We start from the raw sequence: 21,253 nt of genomic DNA, 5'->3' as shown, positions 1-21,253 counted from the left end.
CAGCGTCGTGGCGCAGCGGTAAGCGCTTAGGTTCGTAATCCGAAGGTCGCCGGATCGAATCTCGCGCCATGCAACCTTTTTTTTTTTTTTTTGTAATTCAAATATATATATATATATATATATATATATATATATATATATATATATATATATATATATATATATATTCCCGGCAATCAGTTGCAACAATTATGCATATAATAAGTTGTTGAAAGTCGTTTCTCGTGGAAAAACTGGCGACTTCGAACATCATTATGTTTTCCGCAAACAAAGTTGTATTTCACAAATGTTATTAATTGTCTTCATAATGTTAACCACGTATAGTTAACGGAAGATGTAGAGACGATATTCCGAAACGAATACGTATAGCGTAAGTCAAACGTTCGAATAAGAACAGAGACCCCACGAACACAAATTTGCTGTGGCAGGTATGAAATATAAACTCCGTTACTCGCTCGTTACTCTTGAAGGACAGATGTTGAATGGGCCGAAACGAGCAGCCGCATAACAGCGTTGTTGCCTGCTAACTTCGAAAGAAGGTAGATGCGGTCCCTAGCACAACTTATAACACCGTCGAAAATTAGTGCGGACGGGAGAGCTTTGGTAAACCCTGTTAAACGAACGGAAAAATGGAGGCGGTACAATTGGAGAGCGATCCGCCTTCACCAACATGCATAAGCAATTCATTAATAGTTTATATATAAAAAACTAATAAAAAAATTGCATGGCGCGAGATTCGATCCAGCGACCTTCGGATTACGAACCCGAGCGCTTACCGCTGCGCCACGACGCTGTAGAAAATTATTAATCGTAGAGAGTATATAACTGCAACGGTTTCTTTTAACTGTCGATTTTCTCGACAACGCGGCTGAGAAGTGCATCTTGGTGCTTTGCCACATTACACCTCTGGCCATGAGCTTTTATTATGCGCAGTATGAATCGAATCTGAATTTCACAATTGGCGGCCTCCCCTTGTAAGTGGACTACCCACGGCGATGCCTTCCAGCTGTTCGTAGAAGCTGCGAAATTGCTCTACATAAAAGAGCTTGGTGATGTATTACGGAGAGTCACTGAGTGGCACTTTGGTAAACAAAGAAACAACATCAAGGCTGACCAGGACGTCCTTTTGTCCAAGTTTTAGTTTCTCCGGCTTCTCAACGAAATGTTCTGAGTGCGTTATATGTGTCAGTATTTTCCACGTGCGGCTGGAGCGGAGAAAATGGTTCAAATGGCTCTGAGCACTATGGGACTCAACTGCTGAGGTCATTAGTCCCCTAGAACTTAGAACTAGTTAAACCTAACTAACCTAAGGACATCACTCACATCCATGCCCGAAGCAGGATTCGAACCTGCGACCGTAGCGGTCTCGCGGTTCCAGACTGCAGCGCCAGAACCGCACGGCCACTTCGGCCGGCCCTGGAGCGTAGAGACCAAGTGTTTCGCCCTCGCCAGTTTATACATCGGTGAGCCAAGAGCGCTAACAATCAATCCTACTGGAACATTATTCTTGTGGATCTTGCAGCATAAGCGGCATTGCAGGCTGGGGCAGGCGGAGAAATCGGCCGTGGCGGAGCAAGCGCTGTGTGAGACCGACGACACTGTAAAGTTCTTATCGTAGAGAAGAGATATAACACCTGCTTGTTCGGAGAAGTTATAGAGATACACAAACACGAGAATAGCTTCAACAAGGAAGAAGAAAACCTAAAAATGAATGGTTCCTTGATTTCCGTGCTGTAGCAAACGACCGTTGCAGGTAGCAAGGGCAGAACCGCACCGGAAACGCCCACAGAAAAGCCCATGGACGTTGACGCGCCAGATACACATAATATGCGGCCGCGAGCTCGACTCCAGCAGTAATGGAGGGTGAAACTCGGACAATGCCAGCCAATCGTGCTGGCCAACCGCCAGGAAAAGCATCAAACAAATGTCGACCAAAGTACCTCAGGCATATGCGAACAGGCAGTTTGCCAAAAAGTGGCCACGAAAACCTTAACAATTTTGTATCTTTAAAACCCTTTTCCTCACACGCTATAAATGCGAGTTTGTCCTCCCTCAATCCATCTTCTAAGATAACCCAAAGTGTCAGTATTACCTGTCCTTTTCCTGGACCCAAAGTGCTCTTTCCCTAGCACCGCTTCTACCAATCGTTGCATATTCCTGTAGATTATATATGTTCCACATCTCCTCCTAAAAATGAAAATTTGTGATAAGATCTTATGGGACTAAACTGCTGAGGCCATCGGTCCTAGAGCCTACACACTACTTAATCTAACTTAAACTAATTTACACTATGGATAACACACACAACCATGCCAAGGGAGGACTCTAACCTCAAAGCGCTACCCCGCGCGGCTCATCTCCTCCAAAATCATCGATTTTAACCAAATTTGGTACACTCACTACTTACTCTCTGGAAACAAGTACTATTTGTGTAAGAACCAACTGTCTGCCATTGGGACTGGAGTGGGGTTTACAAGATTTGGTAACATCTGAGATTTAGGCTGTCCTGCACAACTAACGTGTTGTGCAGGTTTTAGCAGGATTCAGTCCAGAGGGTATAAGTGTAGATGGAGAGGACCAAACAGAGAGAATGGGGAGGCGGAGGTGAATAGCGAGAGGGGGAGGATGAGTTGGGCAGAGAGAGAGAGAGAGAGAGAAAGAGAGAGAGAGAGAGAGAGAAAGGAAGGGAGTGAGGGAGGAGGAGATGGGCAGAGAGAGTGAGAAGAGGGGAACACGCAATATATGTGTCATGCACATATGCAGGCGAAGCTGCAGGTAAAACGCTTGTGATAGATATTTACAGTAGTTTGATGAACGCTGTAGTTGTCGGAGCTGGACTATCAGTAATTGCAGGCAGCTCAGTGACACTGCAGCGCAGAGGGTGACGTCTCCTTTTGTGCCAGGTATATGGTTGCTGCCCTCGGCGTCTCCACTGCCAGCGCCACCGTCGCAGTCAGCTGCAGCCTCCTGCCAACCGTGTTCCGGCGCCGGGTCCCCCGTTTGTGGCAGGGACATCGAGCTCAACACCACCAGCGCCTTCCTCACCTACTGCCACCTTAAGAGGTTCAACTGCATCAACCGCACCAGTGAGTGCTGCAGCCCACAAGTTGAGAGCAAGGCGTTATGTCTTCTCAGTCCTTTGTTCACAACATGGGCTGTTTGTCTTCTTGCAAGGTTTAGCAGCCCCTGTTATTAGCATAATTGACTGAAAATCCTATAGCAGATATTATTGGGGGGAGGCAATACTACATCATCGTTTTCATCAGTACTCTGCTAACCACTGTGAAGTGTATGGCAGAGGTTACCAATGTACCATGTGTTAGGGTTTCTTCCAGTTCCATTCACGAATGGAGGGTGAAAAGAATTGCTGATTTAATGTCCTGTTCAAATCAAATTAATCTTGTCCTCGTTATCGCTTTAGGAGCAATACTTTGGGGTCTGCAGTATGTTCCTAGTTTGCTCACAGAATACTGGTTCTCAGAACTTTGTCAATAGGCTTTCACGGGTATCCTCGACGTCTATCCACAAATGTCTGCTGGTTCAGTGTTTATGACATTTCTGTGATGGTCTCCTAGAAGTTAAACAAAGTCGTGACCAATGTTGTTGCCATTCTTTGTACACAGGGTGATTCAGCCGCCCCTACCACATTGTTTTATGCGACCTGGAACGGCTTCGTATACCACGCGCAAGATTTTCAAATTCTCTCAATCGCTATACGCAAACTATTAGTCCTAGAGAAGAAATGAACAGGACATTATTGTAGGAAATTTGATTTAGTTAAATTTTGCACTGGGATGCATTTTTGCTAGAGGCCGTAGTTTCCGAAAACCGTGGCCTCCAGGGAAAACGTATCCCAATACAAAAATGTAACGACATTAAATTTCCTACAAGAAGGTAATGTTCATTTTTGCTGGACTAATAGTAGTTTGCCCTTAGCGGGCGATGGAAAAGGAAAATGTTGCTCATGGTAACTGAAGGTATTGCTGGCTGCATAAAACACAGTATTAGGGGCAGCTGAATCACTCTCTGTGTACAATAACTTCTATCAGTCATATTCTGTAAGAGCTTTACACATATGAACGATTTATTAGGATGGTCACGCAAGTGTCTTCTACGCAATCTGCTTTATACATTTATTACATTTTCCCTAGTATCTTAATAATGAACGTAATTCTGGCGGCTGCTTTACCTATTACACAGACCTTGTAGTCATTCCATTTTATACTCCCACATATTGTTACATCCAGCTAATTGCATCAGTTGAATGTTTCCATTTGTAACTTACCGATATAGTAGTCAAAGGATACTACGTGTTTTCGTTTTGCGAAGTGCACAATATAACATTTCTGAATATTTAAAGCGTATGGGTAATCTTTGCACGCCTTACAAGTGTTAAAAAGATATGAAATGTATTCGCAGTTGCGATTATGGTCAGCCATCAGCTGTACAATGGAACGACGACAATGAAAATTTGTGCTGGACAGGACTTGAACCCGGATTTCCAGCTTATCTCGAGCGGTCGCCTTACCATTAGGATATCCGAGTACGCTTCACAACCAAACCCAAACATCTGTTTGTCGTCAACAACGTGTCTACAACTTGCACTCGCCATTCATTATGTATTTTCCTGTACAGGGGAGACATTTTACTTGCAGGCGCTTGCCCGGTGTCGGTGTATGAAGACGATATAGCAGTGCCTGTGTTGTTAGAACGGTACAATGTTCCTTCACCGAGCGAGGTGGCGCAATGGTTAGCGCACTGGACTCGCGTTCGGGAGGACGACGGTTCAATCCCGTCTCCGGCCATCCTGATTTAGGTTTTTCGTGATTTCCCTAAATCGCTTCAGGCAAATGCCGGGATGGTTCCTTTGAAAGGGCACGGCCGATTTCCTTCCCCATCCTTCCCTCACCCGAGCTTGCGCTCCGTCTCTAATGAACTCGTTGTCGACGGGACGTTAAACACTAATCTCCTCCTCCTCCTACAATGTTCCTTCGGACATGCATGCATGTGCGAAGGAACATTGTGTCGTATTTCTGAACAAGAACTGCACTGTAATATCCTATTAACAAGATACGACTTTAAGCAAGTACAGCTGTTTTCATTACAGAAAAGTGCGCCATTTGCCAAATTTTTGGCGTTGCCATTGATGTTGTCAGGTTATTAACATAAAACATGACCAGTAAGGTACTAATACACTATTGGCCATTAAAATTGCTACACCAAGAACAAATGCAGATGATAAACGGGTATTCACTGGACAAATACAGGGTGTTTCAAAATTGACCGGTATATTTGAAACGGCAATAAAAACTAAACGAGCAGCGATAGAAATACACCGTTTGTTGCAATATGCTTGGGACAAAAGGACATTTTCAGGCGGACAAACTTTCGAAATTACAGTAGTTACAATTTTCAACAACAGATGGCGCTGCAAGTGATGTGAAAGATATAGAAGACAACGCAGTCTGTGGGTGTGCCATTCTGTACGTCGTCTTTCTGCTGTAAGTGTGTGCTGTTCACAACGTGCAAGTGTGCTGTAGACAACATGGTTTATTCCTTAGAACAGAGGATTTTTCTGGTGTTGGATTCCACCGCCTAGAACACAGTGTTGTTGCAACAAGACGAAGTTTTCAACGGAGGTTTAATGTAACCAAAGGACCGAAAAGCGATACAATAAAGGATCTGTTTGAAAAATTTCAACGGACTGGGAACGAGACGGATGAACGTGCTGGAAAGGTAGGGCGACCGCGTACGGCAACCACAGAGGGCAACGCGCAGCTAGTGCAGCAGGTGATCCAACAGCGGCCTCGGGTTTCCGTTCGCCGTGTTGCAGCTGCGGTCCAAATGACGCCAACGTCCACGTATCGTCTCATGCGCCAGAGTTTACACCTCTATCCATACAAAATTCAAACGCGGCAACCCCTCAGCGCCGCTACCATTGCTGCACGAGAGACATTCGCTAACGATATAGTGCACAGGATTGATGACGGCGATATGCATGTGGGCAGCATTTGGTTTACTGACGAAGCTTATTTTTACCTGGACGGCTTCGTCAATAAACAGAACTGGCGCATATGGGGAACCGAAAAGCCCCATGTTGCAGTCCCATCGTCCCTGCATCCTCAAAAAGTACTGGTCTGGGCCGCCATGTCTTCCAAAGGAATCATTGGCCCATTTTTCAGATCCGAAACGATTACTGCATCACGCTATCTGGACATTCTTCGTGAATTTGTGGCGGTACAAACTGCCTTAGACGACACTGCGAACACCTCGTGGTTTATGCAAGATGGTGCCCGGCCACATCGCACGGCCGACGTCTTTAATTTCCTGAATGAATATTTCGATGATCGTGTGATTGCTTTGGGCTATCCGAAACATACAGGAGGCGGCGTGGATTGGCCTCCCTATTCGCCAGACATGAACCCCTATGACTTCTTTCTGTGGGGACACTTGAAAGACCAGGTGTACCGCCAGAATCCAGAAACAATTGAACAGCTGAAGCAGTACATCTCATCTGCATGTGAAGCCATTCCGCCAGACACGTTGTCAAAGGTTTCGGGTAATTTCATTCAGAGACTACGCCATATTATTGCTACGCATGGTGGATATGCGGAAAATATCGTACTATAGAGTTTCCCAGACCGCAGCGCCAACTGTTGTTGAAAATTGTAACTACTGTAATTTCGAAAGTTTGTCTGCCCGAAAATGTACTGTTGTCCCAAGCATATTGCAACAAACGGTGTATTTCTATCGCTGCTCGTTTAGTTTTTATTGCCGTTTCAAATATACCGGTCATTTTTGAAACACCCTGTATATTATACTAGAACTGACATGTGATTACATTTTCACGCAATTTGGGTGGATAGATCTTTCGCTTCGTCTCTTTTCTATTTGTTTTGTTTTACTATTACTCGCGTATCAAATAATGTATGAGATAAAATATGTTACTACGAAAAGAGACCCGAAATACCTTTTAGTGAGGCTGTGCTATGCCTTTCTTTGGATCATTAATTTTCAACAAAACAAAATATATTATGTTCTTATTGTTCTGGATCTGGCTTTCTATTAAAGGAACATTTTTTCGTTACTGTAACTCGCCATAAAGTTCAACATATCTTCCTTACTTTATAGTTATTGAAAAAGTTAATGAAAATTACTTCGTTATCAATACTGAGGTTACAGTACGCAATGACTGTTCAACATCATAATTTTGCAGTGGATTTTTGTTAACAGTAAAACAACAATAAGTACCACGACTAACACGAGAACATGAGACTATTATCGGAGAAAAAAGATGTTTTTACTATAAGGTTGCCAGACCAGAACTACGCACAGCAAGATTTCTTTTATGTTATGAAAGTAAATTATCTTTTTGCACTGTTAGTAATATATTATCAGCAGCCCGCGTCAACCTGTAAAACACATCATAAAATCTGCTGCTCTGCTCTGCAATTCTGAAAGCTGAAAGAAATAATTTTACTTCACTATTACCTGCCCGCTTCTTTGCGGTATGATGGATTTTATTTAATGCAATTTGAATGCGCCGCGGCAACGGCTCGTTCGTTCGTAGCGCAGCTCTGCACCACGACTAATATTTAAATAACTGAAAATGTCTTAAAGGGATGGGATAAAATACCAGGCAAGCTTATTACAAATCATAATGCAAGGTTTCACTAAGTAACTCTATTCAAAACATTTAAACAATTCAATTAATTACACACCTTTCCAAAACTTTTCTTAATGGCGCCCCTCTTACAAACTTGACAAAAGAATGCTACGCTAGCGTACAATATAACGTCACAGGCTATCCTACTAAAGTAACTCCAAGAAGACGACAGAGAAATTAATGTTCGTTCTGTATTATTTATACTAGTCACATATTCTCATCTTTGTTTGATATTTATCGTCTGTGGCGGTTTCAGTACTCGCCGACACAGATATTATCTAAAATAAATAAAAAAAACAGTACATAATTTTATACAAGAACAAAACATGACACACAATTTTTCTCTTTATTACATAATACGTCTTTTGCTAAGAGACGTTACAGATCCTGAGAAATCAGTACCCAGAACAACCACCTCTGGCCATAATAACGGCCTTGAGTCAAACAGAGCTTGGATGGCGTGTACAGGTACAGCTGCCCATGCAGCTTCAGCACGGTACCACAGTTCTTCAAGAGTAGTGACTGGCGTACTGTGACGAGTTAGTTGCTCGGCCACCATTGACCAGACGTTTAAAATTGGTGAGAGATCTGGAGAATGTCGTGGCGAGGGCAGCAGTCGAACATATTCTGTATCCAGAAAGGCCCGTACAGGACCTGCAACATGCGATCGTGCATTATCCTGCTGAAATGTAGGGTTTCGCAGGGATCGAATGAAGGGTAGAGCCACAGGTCGTAAAACATCTGAAATGTAACGTCCACTGTTCAAAGTGCCGTCAATGCGAACAAGATGTGACCGAGACGTGTAACCAATGGCACCCCATACCATCACGCCGGGTGATACGCCAGTATGGCGATGACGAATACACGCTCCCAATGTGCGTTCACCGCGATGACGCCAAACACGGATGCGACCACCATGATTCTCCAAACAGAACCTGGATTCATCCGAAAAAATGACGTTTTGCCATTCGTGTACCCAGGTTCGTTGTTGAGTACACCATCGCAGGCGCTCCTGTCTGTGATGCAGCGTGAAGGGTAACCGCAGCCATGGTCTCCGAGCTGGTAGTCCATGCTGCTGCAAACGTCGTCGAACTGTTCGTGCAGATGGTTGTTGTCTTGCAAACGTCCCCATCTGTTGGCTCAGGGATCGAGACGTGGCTGCACGATCCGTTACAGCCATGCGGATAAGATGCCTGACATCTCGGCTGCTAGTGATACGAGGCCGTTGGGATCGAGCACGGCGTTCCGTATTACCCTCCTATGCCCACCGATTCCTTATTCTGCTAACAGTCATTGGAACTCGACCAACGCGAGCAGCAATGTCGCGATACGATAAACCGCAATCGTGATAGGCTACAATCCGACCTTAATCAAAGTCGGAAACGTGATAGTACGCATTTTTCCTCCTTACACGAGGCATCACAACAACGTTTCACCAGGCAACGCCGGTCAACTGCTGTTTGTGTATGAGAAATCGGTTGGAAACTTTTTTCATGTCAGCACGTTGTAGGTGTCGCCACCGGCGCCAACCTTGTGTGAATGCTCTGAAAAGCTAATCATTTGCATATCACAGCATCTTCTTCCTGTCGGTTAAATTTCGCGTCTGTAGCACGTCATCTTCGTGGTGTAGCAATTTTAATGGCCAGTAGTGTAGAAACGGAAGTGCACAGACGTAGTACCGATTCTTGAGTACTGCTCATCATTCTGGGACTGTTCGTTGACAGGTTAAGTAGAAGACATAGAGAACGTCCAGTGGAGAGCTGCACAGTTCGTCACCGACTCTCTCACTATATGCCAATCGACAAGTAGCCTGAACTACACCTTCCACTCACTTCGGGTTAAACTCATCATTGGGCCTCATTTGAAAAGAGCCAAAATGATCGGTGGATCACAGCACACGCATCCAGTCAGTTACTGTCCAGTTTCTGCGTTGTTTGATACATACAAGTTGTGCGACTTCAGGTGCCTCTTTGAGCAATGGCTTTTTTGCGAGATACCTGGTTAAATGCCCATTACATAGTGTTCGCTTCGCAATATTCGCTTCTGAACAGCTGATCTGCCAATCTTCTGTCTTCTGCAATTGCCGTTGTGCTCTTGTAGTCGCTTTTTGACCGTTCTTTTTCGTAGTAACCACGTACATCTTCTTTATGGAAAAATTCGAGGAGCAGGCACTGAAAACTGTCAACAAATTTGGTTCCGGTACGTGGATGATACGTTCATGGAGGTATGGTAGGAATTAGGTCGTTTTCACAAACATCTCAACGGGATCAATCCGAAGATTCAGTTTATCCTGGAGGAGGAGGCAGGCGGAAGATAACATTTTCTTGATGTGCTAGTTTCCAAGAAAGACAATGGTAGCTCAGACCACACGGTTTACCGAAAACCCACGCATACAGACCACGATCTACAACGGGAATTGAACCACCACGCACAACAGAAGCGAGGCATCATAAAAACATTGGCGAATAGAGCAAGCAACATTTGCGATACAGGGCTACTTGAAACAAAATTAAAACATCTGACCAGTGCATTGCTCAAGAGTGGTTATCCGTCCGCTGAGGTAAAAAGAGAGTTAAAACCACCGTGCGGAAGTCGTAGTGATGCACAAGCACCTGTGAAATATGAAATTCTCCTGCCTTTCATTAAGGACGTTAATGACCGCACAGCAAAAATCTTGAAAAACCGGAACATAGCGATAATCTAGAAACCCACCCGGAAGATATAAGGTCACTTAAAATTGGCCAACGATACTCAAATGGTTCAAATGGCTCTGAGCACTATGCGACTTAACTTCTGAGGTCATCAGTCGCCTAGAACTTAGAACTAATTAAACCTAACTAACCTAAGGACATCACACACATCCATCCCCAAGGCAGGATTCGAACCTGCGACCGTAGCGGTCGCTCGGCTCCAGACTGTAGCGCCTAGAACCGCACGGCTACTCCGGCCGGCCAACGATACTCGCCAGCCGCTGGAAAAAGCTGGAATTTATAGGATTTCGCTTAGTTGTGGGGAGGTGTAAGCGGATACTAGGAGGGTTGCCCAGAAAGTAATGCACGGAATTTTATTTCTCAGCCGAAAGCAACGCTACGAATACGAAATGTTACTTATGCATTACTTGAAGTCTCCTGAGTGAGCGCACCAAGTTTCCATCACTTCCAACACATATCGTAGCTGAAGGACAGTTTCAAAATGGCGTCTGTAGTGATGTACGTTACAAGCAACATGCCCTCATTGAATTTCTCACTGCAGAGAAAGCACAGCACTGTCGGGACTTTGTTTTGTCCGAGATGAACGCTTAGAGACGAAATTGATGGTGGGGAGACGGATGAGTAATGTCTGGGTCGATTCAGCCGTCCCTGTTGCCTCCAAGAAGGCAGGGTGCACCTCTGCCGCACTCCACTCGGGTAGCTGCGACCCGTAGGTAGCGACAATCAGCTGCTATTACTGACCGCGGGCGACCATAAGAGGCAGATCTTCAATGTTTTCTCTCTCACAATAGCAGTTGACTGTTGGAATGACGTCGCTGTGGTCTACAGCTTCGGCTGACATCTTTCCCTGCAGACGCCCCTCGTCACCGTAAAGTGACAATGTGTGCTCGCTCTCAGCTTGGAATCACTCCCCGAGTCACGTTGGCGGAGCGGGCGATGCTCCCATTGTATACATCGTCCCGTTCACGGCTGTGCGGCGGCGCGGTTCCTTCCTTCCATTACCTCCACCTACCTGTGAACTCGATGCAGAAGATCGGCGGTAGGAAAGACGAGCAGAAACCTACCGCACTGCAACTCGTCCCAGACTGCTTGCAACGTAACTATTCGAAGAATCGCGGAAAGGTCTTAATTTTGAATGAAAGTTGGAAATACTGGCAAAATTTCGGTATATTCTGAACCTTGATAATGTCCATATTCACTGCCAAACCCGTGATAATCTTAAGACAGTCATGCTCAAACCCTTTGATTCACGTTAGCGAGTTTATGGTAATACATTGCCCGAAATGTGAACAGCTACTAAGCACGGATTGTTCTTAAATGAAAATGCTCGCCATACTATTAAGTTTATCGGTGTCTAATGCACTCAAGTTTTTAGTCACAGATCTGCTCAATATGCCACACGAAATTACTGTCTTTTCTCATACACAAAATTACTTAAAAATTCGTACTTTCTAAAAGACACACAGGAATATATATGCCTTCACTTTAAAACACTTTTGGAACACGTAGCACAACTAAAACCGGCAAATTATAACTTCCTTCGGAGTTCATATTGCACACGACCGTACCATTGAAAGACTGAGATCCAACTACTTAGACTGCTGTAAGCATTCTCTATCTCCGAGAGAAAAGACGCGCGAAGAATACTCCATTCTGATTGGTTAGCTTTCTTTAAGGTCAATAGAAAATCATTTTTCTCTCGCGTTAGTCCGCGCTTTTCATGTCCAACCAATCAACAAATAATACTCTTTCCAACTGTACTTTTTCGCGAAATAAATATTTGACATTTTGATATTTTGTTTATATTTTACGTTATTAACTATTTTCATCTGAAGTAGAATTAGCTTTCCTTTTAAAATAAACTTACTTAACATATTATGATACAAAATTCCCAGTCGTCTGCATTCACACTGTCTTAAAACTTTCTCACACTAGTTCGTACAGCGTTCATCAGTAGAACAATGATCAACATATTTACTTTAGACCATTGTTAAAAGTATATATAAAACTGTACAAACATAAATAAAACAAAAAAGCCTTCAAGAAATAAACAGAACAATTCACAAAGACATTCACTTGACTTGTTTTTTGAATGGCTGTGTGCACTACTGGACTCTGGTGAATGAAAAATAGAAATATGTACTCGACTGGGGTCCCTTCAGACCATCTGTGACTGTGGGTGCATGAGTCATTCTCCCGATACACAGGCCCTCACACCCCCTATGACAATAAAGTTTTTTCCAAAAAATTTAGAATTATATAAATGATTGGTCTTGGCTTCAAATTTTACATTTTTCAAATAATTCTCAATCTCAGAAACTAAAATTTCAAATTTATTACTCCGGTCTTGGTAGTCTACAACTAACTTAGCCTAATCTTTCAATTTATTTATGAAAAAAATCATATCTTTACTTGACAAAATTGATGCAAATTTTCAAAACAAATTTTCAATATTTTAATAACTTTTTCAACATTTTTAAATTCATGTTTCATGAAAGTCTTTTGAAATTAACTACTTGTTCACTTATTTTATTTGAAGGCACTGCGATTTGTGTCCTATTTAGTAATGGTATTTTATCCTACGTTAGCACCAGCACATCACTGTAGTCTGTCACATATATTTCCATGCTTTTTGACTATGGCACCTTTGCACTGTAGTGTCCGTAACATTCCCCCATTCTCCACCTATCTTTCCTTCCAAAGTTTACGTGCAACGTTCTCCCTGAAACCATATTTCCATCTAAGACTACTTTCTTTACATATATCCTAGTACACAATTACTTATTATTCCAAGAAATTATTCACAAATTTTATATTTTGTTTAACTTGACTTCGAATGAAAGTAAATTAACAGAGTGTTGCTTGTTTATTTTACTTTAATCAGCGAGATCCAATCTACTAGAATATTTTTTCACAATTTCGTTTCCTTTAGAAGAATTAATGAGTTTTATTTAAAAAGTAGTTGCTATTGAAAGCAAAACTTAAACTTTTTCTTTACTTTAACTCAGCTTGAACATTTAATTGTGAAAAACACATTTAACACAAAGCTATTATTTACAAACATTTTATAATACATGGTTACCACTTTTATGCAGTGTCTCTTTGCGTCACTTCTTCATATTTTTCACCACTATTAAACAGAACTCTATTTTTTTATTTACAACATATATAATCTCTATATTCATTCATGTTCCTTTCATAATAAATGTTCTTCAGTTTTACCAGTCCGCCCCCGGTAGCTGCGTGGTCAGCACGACAGACTCTCAATCCAAAGGGCCCGGGTTCGATTCCCGGCTGGGTAGGAGATTTTCTCCGCTCAGGGACTGGGTGTTGTGTTGTCCTAATCATCATCATTTCATCCCCATCGACGCGCAAGTCACCGCCGTGGCGTCAAATCGAAAGACTTGCACCAGGCGAGCGGTCTACCCGACAGGAGGCCCTCGTCACACGCCATTCAGTTTTACCCAGTATATTTTTCGTCATATTTGTTGAACTTCCTTTATCTATGTGGCTACTGCATAGCCCTTTTCATGATTACAACATGTCTTTTCCTGACCTCTACACTTTAGTGTTCATCATAAAAATCTCCTTTACTAATTGCACTTGTCACATCCTGTTACTTTCATTTCCCTACATTTCACACAGCCTCCAATTTATTTTTACATATTCCAACAGGATATTCCTTCCTATCTGCCATTATTTTAACTGATACATTAATGCTTCATACATTTCCACATACCATGGAATAGCTTCTCATATTACTAAAGTCAATCCTTACTGTCAGCTCTCAGCGGGAAAATGCACCCTTTTTCTACTTTTCCTTTATGTCTTCATCTTCGTACCTTACTTACTTTCCTACCTCAACATATTTATGTTGTCACTTCACTCCATTACAATATGACCCCCATTTCTCTCACCATGAAACTTATTTCGTCATAAGACACCATAAGACCCTCTGAGGCTCTCAAACACTTTACCTTCACTGATAGAGAAGAAAATTAGAGATGATAGATTCAGCTCAGAATGACAGAAGAGGAAGATTGACAATACGAAAAGAAACTGAAATTGCATTGGCAATAACTCAAGCACCTGGTGTTTGTCAAACACTTAGCATTGCCTCCAAGCTTCGCTCACATCAACTCTGGACTAAAGTATCTTTTCAAATCAATAACATTTTTTTAAGCCCAATGGGTTCCTCGATTTCCAGTATACTAATATATACGCATTTGGCTGTGGTTTTAAGTAATCCTGAATCGACACATATATTCATGTGTAAACTTTTTCGCCTTTGAGCAGTAATCTTTTTTGACTTCTCCCTTGTTTTCGCTAGTCCAGTTCTCTAGTTTGGAAATTCGTTGGTAGAGCCTTAGCTATTTTTTCTTGTACCACCTTCATTCCTCAGGGTCCAATCCCACACCATCCCCATACCTACTGTAGCCCTCTAAATCTTCCATCCTTCTACAATACCTAATTTGTATACTGGCTACTTCTTCTTTGGTCAAATTATTTTTTCGAAAAAATGGTACCATCACATCTTTCCCATTTATTTCAAAAATTACTACATTTTCAGTAAAAATTAATCTCCCTTTGTACTGGTTAAAGAAGTCTACGCCAGTTAGCATTTTTATACGTAGATCAGGGATTATAAGGGAGTTATGGAGTACGTTTGTTTTCACTGGCAATATACCTTCGTGTTTAATAGGTTTTTTTAACTTTTCCTGTAGCTCAGTTATCTGCTTCCCCATTACTGGCATTATTACGAGTTCATTTCTATTTGGCAACGATTCTAACCATCTTTTACTTACAGCACATAAATCACTGCCACTATCTGCTAAACACCGTACTTCTTCGTTACACACTTGTAGACAAATTCCTTCCATTGCTAGTGTCAGAACCCTCCTCCAACAAATCATTCACAAAATCCTTTCTGCCGAAACCTTCCCTGTTTTCAGAAATTACACAAATTTCTGAAGAATTACCCTCGTTCCTTTTCTCCCCCAAACTAACTATTCTGTCCACTAATGACAACGAAAAATTTTTTTCCAGTGTTTCGCCATTCTCCCTTTTCACTCTCTTTTCCTTTTTTCGACAATTAATTGACTGAACCCCATTTCCGTCACCGTTTTCCTGCCTCTCTCTTATAGCCTCACAAATGTCGTCATTTATAGATGCTAGTATTCCTTCTACAGTGACGTCACTAATCTCCCATAATTCTGCAGCTCCTGTTCTTTCCCCTTCCTCAGAACATGACTCGACTTCAACTTAGTTGCTAAAGACTTTCTGGCAATCAGGTTCTGTAACATTTTCCGCTGCTATATCACCCATTTGGTTTGCAATACAGTGCTTATTTTGTTTATGCCTGTTCAAAAAAACCATAAACCTCATTTAAATGTACAGATTTTTATGTAGCTCATTTCGTCTGTTGTTACTACCTTCTTCTGCTCCCTACTTATAACCCCTGTCTGTTTAGTACTAACATGTACACTACAAAGGGTTTTGCTAGTGGGTTCAAATTACTACTTCGCATCTTGTAAACGCTAGCCCTTTTACAGACAGCATTTAGTTTGACAGATTCTGGGATTCTGTACTGTTTCTTATCTTTATCCCCATTTGCTGTCGCCTTGGCGCAACATCATCCTCTCGCACCGGAGAATACGATCGATAATTGTGCACCTGCTCCCCTTTATTTCGGCTATCATTTGCTGGATAGCACCACCTCCCGGCACCTCTGCTCCTGCTGTTTCCACGGTAAACGCATATTCTGTTAAAGTTTACATTCTGCTGTGGTTCTGCATTATTTGGTGGTTTGACATTACGATTAGCATGCTCCTTCTCATGCAGCAACTTCTACACACTCTACAACTCTGAATTTATAAATGTCATCCCTCAGAGGTGCAATAACTTTGTTTCGCCATTTCATGGGCAGTTTACCTTCCAGGCTCATAACAATTTGTTGTTGCTCAACTTTATTGTTTAAATATGATAAATTTGTCATTCACTTCAACACGAACGTTCTTACGCTTTCCTTTCTGTGCCTAAACTTTTCCACAGCCCAGAAGCTATTTAGCAACTCCATTTGTTTTTGCTTGTTCCAATATTCTTTAGAAAACGCGTGTTTAACTTTATCTTGAGTATCGTACTGTTCCGTAGCGACAACCATCCAAGTTTTAGCCTCTCCAAAGAATTTAGACGTAATAAACCCTATTTTTTGTCTGTCTGACCACAAACTATGTAGAAAACCTTCAAAGTCATTCCAAAATTCTTTTGGATGTACATTTCCTGTTGGATCAAAACGTAAAAACTGCCTGTTAGTGGCGTATGATATTTCAGACAATTCTACTACAAAACTACACCCACTACTGTTAGTTCCATGTCTGACGTTAGTTTTAACTTGGCATGATCTACTTTCATGCTCATCCTACTTAGTTTCAACCTGTTCTACCTGGTTAATTAGCTGAAGAACATTTTCTTCAGACACACCCACTCAGTCAGACACACATTTTACTTCATTCATACATTTGGTATATTCAGAACTGATTTTACTGTCTAACAATTTGTGATCATTTACACATATAGACTCTACCGCCGCTATTTTAACCTCTACTTTCTGCACACTTTCTTTTATCAAATCTACCCTTTCTTTGTTTCCAATAGCAGCTTTTTTCAAAGCATCTGTTAATTCACTTTTTACAGTTTAAATGAATTGTTGGCAATTATTCTCAACTTGAGAAATTTTGCCTTCCACTTTACTTTCTAACGACTTCAAATAATTTTTCCACATTTCTTTTAGAACAGTAGTGCACTTTGCGAGTTATTCATCAAGTTACTAATTTTCTGACCAATTGTTTCAGCCAAATTAGTATTTTGTTTGTTTCCATCTTCTATAGAACCCATTAATGCTGCAAACATTTCTTGCATACTTAGAGGATCTATTTTCCGCATTACTGTTTCCTGTTTACCTTGTTCCACCGGTAGTATACCATATTTGGTATCCACATTTGATTTGGTAACAATACCAACAATGACATCACACAATTGGTTGTTACTGATTTCATGCTTAATGTCACTTTCAGGATTTGCATTATCCCTACTAGTGACATTAACTGACATTCTTGAAGCAGATTCTACACCACTGTCCGTAAATAACACAGAAATATCGTCAAAAACCTCCTCTTTTACTTTAACATCTACTCCTCTCTGTTCTGGCGTGATAGTTCGTGAGGCATTTACACTGAATGAGAGTTCTTATTTCATCGTATTTACAAAATCTTTACCACATTCCATGTTATTCAGTCTCTCAGTACACACACACACACACACACACACACACACACACACACACACACACACACACAGTTCGATGAACTCTCTGCCAGGCACTCGAGTGCCAGTTGCAGAGTAGTCATACAGATGCAAGTTTAGCTTTGCAGTGGGATCTCGTTTATCAGACCCTCATTAATCGGGATCCGCAGTTCATCTGTATGGTTTTTATTACAATACAGTATTCTAACTTTATAGCTGCAACAATCGACGACGAGAACCATTAGATTTATAATCAGACAGCCGTCATATGCAAGTTAGTTGCTATGTTGAAACAGAGCTGTACAGTACAGCATACCCTAGATTGTTACAAGTGAACAATGACATCAGAGAGAAGGAAACTGTACTGTACATGTACAAAAAGGTAGCTGCACTGCGTAGGGTAACGGAGAATTGAAGCCATGGCTTCCAGAACAAGAGCACCACAAGTCCACCAACCTTACTTTTGAGGAAAGAAGTTATTTTTGCATATCTCTAAAACATTTAGATTGTTAAGTTGGTATTTTGTGTCCAGTTAACTATATATATAACTTTGATTCATATCAGTGAAATCCAACGGCTTAAGTGTGAAGAACTGTCATAAATCTTGCTTTTTTTTGTTGCTGGTTGGGAAATCATTATATTTCATGTTGTGCAACTCCACAGTAAGGGAGTCCGAATTAAGTTGGCAAGATGTAAACCGTACTTGTTTTGACTCTAACGTGTTTATGATACTGTGAATAATACAGTGTCACTTTTAATCTGTGCCCAGACTTGACTGTCTGAGTCAGCATGTTTCATCTGTTGCGTTCTGTCTTTCTGCACCATTTCTTCAAAATATCGGGATGATGGGTATGAACGGATGCTACATACTTCTCAACGTCCTTTGCCTTAGGGGCTTTTATTGCTATGTCATGTTCATAAGCACAGTCAAAGAACCAATGATTAAGCATCTGTTTCTGTTGGAACAGAAATGTCTCGGTTACCGGTCCACTTCCAGTATTATTCACAGTCACATAGTTCTTATGGTACTCAAATGATTTTACATGTCGTCGCTTTCCACTTATCTCGATCATTTGTCAGAGGAACAGATTCCGTCAATGAATACACTGATACCAAATAACCACAACTCGTATAGTATCAAACTATTCATTTGTGCTGTTTTTTAATTAATGGCTTCAATTGTTGAAAGACATTGCTGATGAATTTGGTGTTGAAACATTTACAAAGATCTCGAGATACTCCGACATCGGCGTTATCAACGTAAACGACTCGCTGCGAAACGACAATAGTTTCTAATGTTGATATTATCGCCTTTTGTTCGTCTGCAAACAATGACGATGGTGATGACGGATTATCTCACGACTTTGACACTCAGTCTGAAGACATTACGACGCATACAGACGCCACATCTCAGCTGGACAAATAACGGTTTTTTGGAACGACAGGAGGAAACAATGTCTGCCGAGATGTAACGTGACCGTTCTACACGCAAACGATATACGAACCTGGCTCTACAGATACGTAACTGGTTATTTCTGTGTACGAAAGTCACTCTTTTTTTTTAATATCTGGTCAACATTCATGTAAAACTTTACATTATCTGTCATTCTATTTTTTTCTGAATTCCCGCATTATATCGATTTTAGATTGTTCGACTGACCTATGGTCCAAACAACTACATTCAAACGAACTTCCATTGTACCTCCATTTCAAACGTGGCGTTTTCCTGTGACCAAAGTAGTTTTTCTGACCAAGTATCCACAACCAATATGTCACGAGGGTGGTGTAAAACTTATTTTGAGTCATTCCTATAACACTGGAGGATAGGAATTTCAGAGTCGATGCTGGAAAACAGGAAAGACAGATGACAGAAGAGAGCTACATGTACAAACTAGACTGACCAGGTGGCAGTAAACAATCAGTGATTCTGTAAACCAATGTCTGAGTAAACTAACATTTCGCGACGGTGAAATACGCTGTTTCGGAATACTGCAATTGTTGTTTAAATGTTTCAGATTTTCGAATAACTCTTGACAAAAACTGTCCAGCCCTGGTCAACAGTGGACGTCCGATACCATCCCCCAACAAGAATTCACCGAACGACTCAGTCAATGCGTTATGAAATACTTTTAGTCAACCTGCCAAGTACGTATTTTTACTTATAGTTGACGTTTAGTACTGCATTGTCAATTTAATCTTAATTTCATCAAAACGGAAGGGGAAAATGAGCGCAGAAGATGAATCTGTCAGTCATGTTGGTTACTGTGCTGGTGTACTAGGAGCGAAGAACAGGCCACAGAGAACAGGAACTTATTGATTTAGAAGTTCTGGAAATGAAGGGTCACTAAAAATTGTTACCTGGAATAATTTTAAAAGACGCAACCTGGATTATTTCGTATTGTAATACCCAAGCAAAAGTGCAATGATTCCAACTTGACAGATTTTCCATTCTACGATAACTGTTTCTTTCGGGATTTTGTTAACTGAGTTTCTTGTATTGTTAAAATTATTGTATTGTAGACATTAGGCTTATTCACTGATTTGGCAGCTAAATCTTTATTGTGATATGTAATAAAACATGTTTCGTTGTAATACTATTGTATTGTAAACTGAGCTCATAGCTTCGAGTCTAGGTTGTACGAAAATAAAAATTAGGCTGCGGAAAAGTGTGCGTTTGTGTAACAGACAAACATGTTTGCCATCTAGTCTCACTTACACAACATACGTTGCCTTCGGAAGACAAAGACTGCTTTCTTAAGTAATTCACCAAGCAATTAAAGCAGAACATAGATAGATCTTGGAGTACAGAGAAATAAAACAATGAGTATTGTAAATGTAGGATCTCATTGGTTATGATAATCGAGACGCAGGGTCTGTTATATTTGAAATTTTGTATAAAATGTCTCAAAACAACCATAGTTAATTTAGCATTCGTTCTCTTCTTTACTCTCATCATTATGTATATGATCCTTTACTGGATAAGATGTTGATCGTAGGAACTTCTTCACCACGATTATGAATTAGAGATTTAGCGATTAGTTAGAGACTCTTATATTTTTCTGCGTTTTAAATATTTATTTTGAAGAAATCTTCGAATGCTAATAACTCATAAAAGATCTTTCGTATATCTTTCAGATTTCCAGTTCACGATGAAAGAAGACTGTATAGCTCTCAGTAGCGCGGCCTCTACCAAGAAACCAACAAACATTAATCGAATTCCAGACCAGCGGTAATACCGGAACCACACTTCAGCATCGCCATCGTTGTATTTATTAACAATTTATTTAATAAACGATATCAGAATCAATAACTTCTGTTTTCTCTATTTATTTCTGTATCTAAATTTCGTATAATAGTAGATACATTGGGGTATGCTGCCTACAAACGTTACATCAAGTCAGAACGCAACGACATTTTTTATTGCTTACACTAGAAGCGATGTTGGGGTTGATTCGAATAACTTGACCTGTCGTCGAACACATGATCCTAAAAATACAATCTTCAACGTGGTTGGACAACTGAAAGTGTACGTTCTAGTGTTCGTGGTCCATATTTTATCTCAGTCAAGTTTGCA

At 41.2% G+C, this 21,253-nt stretch overlaps 1 protein-coding gene across 2 annotated transcripts in view; it reads left to right on the top strand.

Annotated features, from left to right (window-relative positions):
• LOC126259766 (uncharacterized) overlaps positions 1–20,989 on the top strand; it is a 50,072-nt gene extending 29,083 nt beyond the window's left edge. The window contains exons 2-4 of one of the 2 annotated variants that reach the window (XM_049956769.1): positions 2,904–3,086; positions 19,695–19,824; positions 20,815–20,989. In XM_049956769.1, the coding sequence (XP_049812726.1) occupies positions 2,904–3,086; positions 19,695–19,801 (290 nt within the window). In that variant the 3' untranslated portion in view covers positions 19,802–19,824; positions 20,815–20,989. The remainder of the gene's footprint in view (positions 1–2,903; positions 3,087–19,694; positions 19,825–20,814) is intronic. The other variant, XM_049956770.1, reaches the window with a different exon arrangement.
• Positions 20,990–21,253: the final 264 nt, after the last annotated feature.

The sequence above is a fragment of the Schistocerca nitens genome, chromosome 5 (assembly GCF_023898315.1).
Source record: "Schistocerca nitens isolate TAMUIC-IGC-003100 chromosome 5, iqSchNite1.1, whole genome shotgun sequence".
Lineage (NCBI taxonomy): Eukaryota > Metazoa > Arthropoda > Insecta > Orthoptera > Acrididae > Schistocerca > Schistocerca nitens.
The sequence above is the reverse complement of the archived record's forward strand: the minus strand, read 5'-3'. Positions and strand labels throughout refer to the sequence as shown.